Source organism: Aspergillus sclerotioniger (genome assembly GCF_003184525.1).
Source record: "Aspergillus sclerotioniger CBS 115572 chromosome Unknown BO94scaffold_12, whole genome shotgun sequence".
Classification (NCBI taxonomy): domain Eukaryota; kingdom Fungi; phylum Ascomycota; class Eurotiomycetes; order Eurotiales; family Aspergillaceae; genus Aspergillus; species Aspergillus sclerotioniger.
The window spans coordinates 1,017,979-1,025,081 of record NW_020291002.1 but is presented as its reverse complement, the minus strand read 5'-3'; the positions used below and the strand labels follow the sequence as shown (position 1 = coordinate 1,025,081).

Here is a 7,103-nt window from a genome sequence, read left to right as displayed (position 1 = left end):
CTAATAAACCCTAATAAACCCTAAAAACCCTAAAAACCCTAATAAACCCTAATAAACCCTAATAAACCCTAATAAACCCTAATAAACCCTAATACCCTAAGAACCTTATACCAGAAGCAGCGACCATATATTCATGTGTTCCGGGCCAAGAGGCGGTCCAAGATGCATCTATATAAAGGCGATGGGGGACATAGAAGGGCTTCAACCAAAACAAGGAAGGACTGGTATGAGTGGCTCTAAACTTTGAACATCTATTTCCCAACATAGTCAAACTTCTTTGTGCTGTGGTTGTACACATAGGCGTATTCCGCCACATCAAACCCCCAATCCCCAATCACCTTGGTTCCGGCACTGCACACATTGCCTGGCTTCTTGGTATTGAAAGCCCGGCAGTAGGGACTGTTTTCAGCAGCATCAGCAGAAGGCACCCTGTAACCTGGAAAAACTCTAGGTAACTCACCCAACCTTTGCTGTTGTCCCAGGTCTAGCCCTGAAACCGGTGATTTGAAACCAGGTCCCATCTTGTTTTTTTGTCTGCCTGTTGTATGACTGGATCTTGTTCTTTTGATAGAATTGCCGCAAGGACCATTTCTGCTCCTGCTGGGAGTTTACAGTGACCCCCACCAGTATGGCACTGACCATGATGAGCAGTGAACAAATAAAAAAAGCCCTGCACCCAACATACCTTTTCCCTCCATCGCGAGTGGACGCAAATGGGAATTCCTCGGCTGAAACCCATCCTTTATGGCCTCCCCACAGGTTAGTCGGGGGTGATGGTTTCATTCCATACTTTCCAGGGTCTTTGAAAGGCTGCTTGTTAGCAGCGCTTCCCTTCATGACCTGCCGGTTAACATTCGCCGGCTTTTTCCCAATCTTTTGCCTTTCTTTGTACTCAGCCGCTTCCATCGAGAGAAATGTCTTGCTTGTTCTGGGCACACTCACATTGTAGTAGGCATTCCTTTGCATAGCATAGCCCAACAGTCCACATCGTATGTCAGAGCATCCTCTCCCCGGATCTCGATCTCACCCCTGATCGGGTTTCCTCGACTGTCCCCTGGGGTGGAACGGACTTTCAATGAAACGGAATCCACAGCCGGAATGGCCGCGGCATTTTGAACCCCTAAGATGGGTAGCAAGGCAAAGGATATGGCAAAGCTCAACTTCATTTCGGGGAACTCCTAACAAAACGAATTGGCTTTCTCTGTAAAGGTCAAACACTATACACATTTTGCTCGTCCATTCATCTCCTTATATACCACACCCTCTCACCTGGTAGTCATTGCGTCTTCAATCATGTTCCGGCCAACCACTCTCTAGGAATACCACAAATGGCAAGACATTATTCTCTTCCCTCTCTGTTGGGTGATTCTGCTGACCTCAGAGTACCCCAGACGCCTGTACCCGATAGTTTCGAGTCGGGGATGTAGAGTTTCCGTTCCAGACAGCCTCCTACCCCAAGAATAAGAACGAGGCAGACTATATGGCTCCGTGCAGGATCAATGATGTAGGTAGGGCATGTCCGGCTTACCTCTGCATGGTTATGTTGGACTGATAGTACTGATGTACTGATCTGTGTTGGTCTAGTGGTCATGTTCAAAACCGGCATCACCTTACTCAGAGGCGGCCAGGCCAGTTCAAAACATTGACCTAATGTGAAGCAATTAGTAAGCTGTCCAGCGGAACTGGCAAGGGTAAGCATTCGACGTCACTGGCAACAAGAGCTTTCTGCCTCGTGTTGGATGGGCCTGGTCTTTGATTGGACAGCTCAGGTAGTGGGGGCTGACGGCAGCTGGTGCCTGGGGCTGCCCAGCCGAGACTGAAATACCCGGGCTGGCAACCCGCCCCTTCTTCCTATAATCATTGTTGGCACACCCTCGACCTTCCACGCCTACTTGCCCCTAAAGGATATATCTATCACCTTTGGTCTACAGTTAGTAGCGTTGACCACCATCAAACCCTCGTATCCCAGGAAAGCTATGACCGCTATCTTCCTCTTCTGCACGGCAAACGTGCCAGCAAGCGTATGCTGCCCCACTCCCTCGTGACATGTTCTAAGCACTGAGTGCAACCAGGCTAATCCATCCCTAGACTGTCAACCGATTCATGACGGAATTCTCAGAGACCAGCGAGGGTCCCAACTTCTTCTCCCTGGTTCGTCATCCGGACCAGTCCTCCTTCGATGAGTGGGGTACCGAACTACCTGTCGGAGACTTCACCACTGGCTTCCGCGAGGCCACGGATGCTCAGCTTCGTCTGTATGCCAATAATAAAATCGCCGCGCTGAGGCAAACCGGAGCAGAGGGTGGCCTAGAGCCCGAATGGATCGCCAAGCTGGACGAGCGGTCTCAGTATGACTCGACCGTGGTGTTGCAGTACTGCATGCCCAAGTCTACCTGGATTCAGAGTCTCGAAGATGCTGAACTAGAGTTCCATGTTCCTGGTCAGGCGGATATTGCGGAGGCTAGCGATGAGATCTGGTGGACCTGGCGAGTGGGCTTCGCCGATGCATTTTGGTTGTTTAATGGCGTCGACGATGGGGATGTCGATATGATTCTGCTGTATACGCGACCGGAGTTCCTCGACCCGGACGGGGTGCTGCATGTAGATGTTCCACGGGGGATCATTCAGGGAGATATCCCAGACGCGATCACTGAGAGTCGAAGCTGAGAGGGGGGCACATGTTGAATGAGATCGTTTGCGGGGTAGGCGAATCTTGTCCAGCTCTTCTGCTCCTAGGTGGAAAGTGTTCTGGTAAAGATCCATCAAGACCAGCGTTTTTTTGCGTCGCTCCTATCGTCGCTGTGGTAGAAGCCCTCGGGCAAATAAATTACACCTTGGTGGCAATATTTGTAAGCGCTGGTCTCGGGGTTGATTTTAGGACCGAGATCAGCCCTATCTTTGTCAACGTTTAAAGGGGCGGGAGAGAGAAGCGAAAAGAAGTCTGACAGGTTTAAGATAGGACGCTTTTTGGTTCCTGATATAGTCCATCGTTCGGAAATTTTGCTATCTGTCACTCGTTTTCTTCCTCACATAGCCCAACCCAACCCACCTGTCCCTCGGAGTCCCTGGATGAACAGTCCTTTGTCACTGGTTTTACTAACTTTGCTCCCCCCTACGTTCCTTTATTGTTATATGATATTTTCCTCCCTATCGAGACGCCCGACTTGGCGAGAGCTGAATCCTTCATACCTCCCATGATGGATTCCAGGAAGAGCATCAGCATGGACCGGGTCGAAGAGGCCCCCCTGGAGACAGAAAACCACCAGTTTTATCCAGTCGGGCCCCGATTAATTATGGTCACCATCAGTCTGATGTTAGCAGTGTTTTGCGTCGCACTAGATAACACTGTAAGTTTGATCATCGGGGCCATCCACTCCCATATCCAGCACCTCCTGTCTGACCTACGCGATTCTACAATCCTAGATTCTCTCTGTGGCCATCCCCAAAATTACCGATGACTTCAAGGCTCTCAACGATATTGGCTGGTATGCCTCATCGTACCTCCTCACTACATGTGGTCAGTAAAGCAACTGGAATCCCCCCACTCGATATTTACCGCTCGGTGAGACTGACCACATTGCTCGTGTCCAGCCTTCCAGCTTCTGTACGGAAAGCTATACACTCTCTTCAATATCAAGGCGGTGTTTCTGGTAGCGTTGTTTATCTTTGAGCTAGGCTCGCTCATCTGCGGGGTGTCCCCGACCTCCACCACGTTGATCGTCGGTCGTGCAATTGCCGGGCTGGGCAGCGCAGGAATTTTCAATGGAGCGCTTGTTACCATTGCTCATACTGTCGCCCTCGAGAAGAGACCACTCTTCTTTGGAATGATCGGAGGAATGTACGGCATTGCGTCGGTGGCCGGGCCTCTGGTGAGCTCTTACGTCTTCATCATCCGCACACCTGCTAATCTTCACTCAGATGGGCGGGGCATTTACCGATCACGTCAATTGGCGTTGGTGTTTCTATATCAACCTTCCGATCGGCGGCGTCACCGCTGTTGGTCTGATCTTTCTTCTCCGGCTACCGACAAGGCAGAACGTTCGACCCCAGGGCTTCTGGAACATCGTAGCCGGTTTGGATCCAATCGGCACTGCTCTCTTCGTGCCGGCCATTATCTGCATTCTCCTGGCTCTTCAATGGGGAGGTGTGGACTATGCGTGGTCAAATGGAAGGATCATCGCTTTATTCGTCCTTTTTGCGATTCTACTCATTAGTTTCGTGGTCGTTCAACTGATGATGAATGAAAAGGCCACAGGTAAGATATCCAGTGAGATGAGATGCATAGTTGGACTAACTGAGGATGTCATCATTCAGTCCCACGACGCATTGCCTCTCAGAGGACAATCGCCTTTGCGTCTCTTTTCGCACTGTGTATCGGTGGCTCCTTTTTCATCATGATATACTACATTCCCATTTGGGTAAGCATCCCACCGTATCTGCGATATAATCTAATGGACTTTTGAACTTATCTTCTCCTAGTTCCAAGCCATCCGCGCCGCCGATGCCGTAAGATCCGGAATTGACTCTTTGCCAATGATTCTGGCCAATGTGGTTGGGATCGTTCTCTCGGGGGCCCTCACCACCAGCACTGGATATTTCACCCATTGGTTTTTCCTCAGCAGTATCATAATGTCCATCGGTGCAGGTCTCCTCACACTACTGACTGTTGATGCCTCTCAGGCCAAGTGGGCGGGTTTCCTCTTCCTCTACGGTATTGGAGTAGGCTTCGGATTCCAACAGGGAGGCATCGCCGCCCAGGCTGTGCTCCCCCTCTCGGATGTGTCCATCGGCACCGCCACAATCATGTTTATTCAGATGCTTGGAGGTTCGCTGTTTGTGTCGGTTGCACAGAATATCTTCACCAAGCATCTGGTGGCCAACCTGGCCGCATTGCACATCCCCGGGTTGGATCCGGCCACCGTGGCCAGCGCTGGTGCAACCAGCTTCCGGGCGGTTGTGTCAGAGGAGTATTTGCCACAGGTTCTGGTGGCTTATAATTCTGCGCTGATCAAGATCTTCCAGCTGTCGATGATTTTAAGTTGCCTGAGCATTCTGGGGGCGGTGGGAATTGAGTGGAAGAATGTCAAGGGGAAGCAGTTGGAGCCGGCTGCCTAGAGAATATATAATGTTGCGTAGCTGGTCGTGAAAGTCGTTGTCGGAATGCAGGATTTGCCTGCTGATAATCCTTGCTCATGGTGTTTTGTATGGGATCAAGTTAGACGGTGTACATATCGTGGCGAGACATTTCATTTGTCGGTATTTAGATGTTAATATATTCATCCCATGCAATATGCGGGTGCGTTGTTACGAATTGCTTAGTTATCCTTGACTGGAACCAGATCCGGAATCTAAAGATCATCCCCATCTAAAGATTAATACCTATGACCAAACTTCTCGGTATGTTGTGAGAGAGACAGGGTGTAGTCTATGGCCCAGGATATGACCGGGTATCGATCCATGACGGGAGTGCCGTGAGTGATCACGTATTAATACAAGGAGGCAACTATCAGGGCTTTATTTGGTGCTGTTGGAGATTTAAAGTTTGGTGTTGCTTATTCACTCGGCTGTTATTTCAACGCCGAGGGACGTGCTCATCGCCTCATCGTCTCTGCCCATTCCCTTCCACCCCAGGCAACGCGACAGGTATTTAAAGCTTCAGTATTCCCCTAAGCATGTCCCCGTCCGTGCCAATTAGATTCCATATTCCACCCAGCCGACAGGATGACAGCCGTTTTGATTACCGGAGCGACGGGCAACCAAGGTGGCGCCCTCATTCGAAGCCTGGTGTCGCGCAAGGCCCCCTTTGAAATCCTGGCAGTGACGCGCAATCCGACCTCTGCATCCGCCCAGCGACTGAGCCAGTTGTCCTCCAACATTCGTCTGGTCCAGGGAGACCTGGATAGCCCGTCGGCCATCTTCGACAATGCCCGTCGCGTGACCAAGTCCCCCATCTGGGGCGTCTACAGTGTGCAGGTAAGCAGTGTTCTACCGGGTCCTTCTCCCCAGCAGTGCGCAACGCGGCTCACCATGCAATTTCCCCCACAGGCGGCCATTGGCAATGCCAGTGCCGAGGAGTCCCAGGGCAAGGCGCTCATCGACGAGTCCCTCAAGCAAGACGTCAAGTTCTTCGTGTACAGTTCGGTCGACCGCGGGGGCGAAGAACGCTCCTTCACCACCCCAACCAAGATTCCCCATTTCATCAAAAAGCACAACATCGAACATCATCTGGTGGATCGCACCAAGGGCACCGCCATGGAGTGGACAATTCTCCGACCGACCGCGTTCTTCGAAAATCTGACCGCGGACTTTTTTGGCAAGGTGTTTGCCACGAGCTTCGATATGGCCCTCAAAGGCAGCCCGCTGCAGATGGTGGCCGCCAGCGATATCGGCTACTTTGGCGCCGAGGCCTTCCTGCATCCCGAACAGTATCGGGGGCGAGGCGTGTCCCTGGCCGGAGACGAAATCACCCATACGCAGATGGCCAAGATCTTTCAGCAGCAGACCGGGCAACCCTTCCCGAAAACCTTCCGGCCCTTATGTTCCTTGTTCCTGGCCTCGATGAAGGACATGGGCTACATGTTCAAGTGGTTCCACGATGAGGGCTACCGGGCCGACATCGCAAGTCTCCGATTGAAACACCCGGACCTGAAGAACTTCGAGACGTGGTTGGCACAGGAAAGCGACTTCCGCCGTCGTTAGCGTTGGGGGATCATCGGCCACTACTGGCCATAGCTTGTACACTACTGTGTTTAGTCCTGCAGCAGGATCTCAGCTGAAATGCAATAATGTAACCTTTACCTTTACCCACTCTGCTCCACGCCAATGAGATTATGTGACTTGGGGGAGAATCTCCATCTCCACTTGATCAAGCCTCGGAGCGGCGGAGATATGACTACCTACATACTGTATATACCTGCAGTCTTGATCTCTCCTCCGTTATCATGCATCCCAGGTTTCCCCGAACTCCGCCCAGATTTGTCAGACCCCCACCCCTCAGCCGCACGAGGCCCTAGGTCTAATGCCTGACTACTCTGTACCACTGTTCCCATCTGGATAATTTGAATGGGGCACACACCCAAAATTGCGATCGCAGGGACCACGAT

General features: G+C 51.5%; 4 protein-coding genes across 4 annotated transcripts; 3 read left to right on the top strand and 1 right to left on the bottom strand.

Annotated features, from left to right (window-relative positions):
- Positions 1–57: 57 nt before the first annotated feature.
- BO94DRAFT_595290 (uncharacterized protein) lies at positions 58–1,193 on the bottom strand. The gene is made up of 4 exons (XM_025616225.1): positions 943–1,193; positions 686–880; positions 461–634; positions 58–399 (listed from the first exon to the last, which is right to left on the bottom strand). Exons 1-4 carry the CDS (start codon positions 1,164–1,166, stop codon positions 252–254), a joined length of 741 nt encoding a protein of 246 aa, XP_025468270.1. The 5' UTR covers positions 1,167–1,193; the 3' UTR covers positions 58–251.
- Positions 1,194–1,870: 677 nt separating this feature from the next.
- BO94DRAFT_534778 (uncharacterized protein) lies at positions 1,871–2,947 on the top strand. Its single transcript, XM_025611621.1, has 2 exons — positions 1,871–2,021; positions 2,089–2,947. The coding sequence occupies exons 1-2, from the start codon at positions 1,977–1,979 to the stop codon at positions 2,665–2,667; spliced, it is 624 nt and encodes a 207-aa protein (XP_025468269.1). The 5' UTR covers positions 1,871–1,976; the 3' UTR covers positions 2,668–2,947.
- Positions 2,948–3,071: 124 nt separating this feature from the next.
- On the top strand, positions 3,072–5,097 carry BO94DRAFT_491532 (MDR family MFS transporter; the record flags this gene model as incomplete). Its single annotated transcript, XM_025609157.1, has 6 exons — positions 3,072–3,347; positions 3,424–3,517; positions 3,592–3,869; positions 3,919–4,255; positions 4,315–4,418; positions 4,480–5,097. Coding segments are annotated over exons 1-6 (1,584 nt in total), but the record flags the coding sequence as incomplete, so codon positions are not given.
- Positions 5,098–5,630: 533 nt separating this feature from the next.
- Positions 5,631–6,708, top strand: BO94DRAFT_491529 (nucleoside-diphosphate-sugar epimerase family protein). The gene is made up of 2 exons (XM_025609156.1): positions 5,631–5,973; positions 6,046–6,708. The coding sequence occupies exons 1-2, from the start codon at positions 5,722–5,724 to the stop codon at positions 6,697–6,699; spliced, it is 906 nt and encodes a 301-aa protein (XP_025468267.1). The 5' UTR covers positions 5,631–5,721; the 3' UTR covers positions 6,700–6,708.
- The last annotated feature ends 395 nt before the right edge of the window (positions 6,709–7,103 follow it).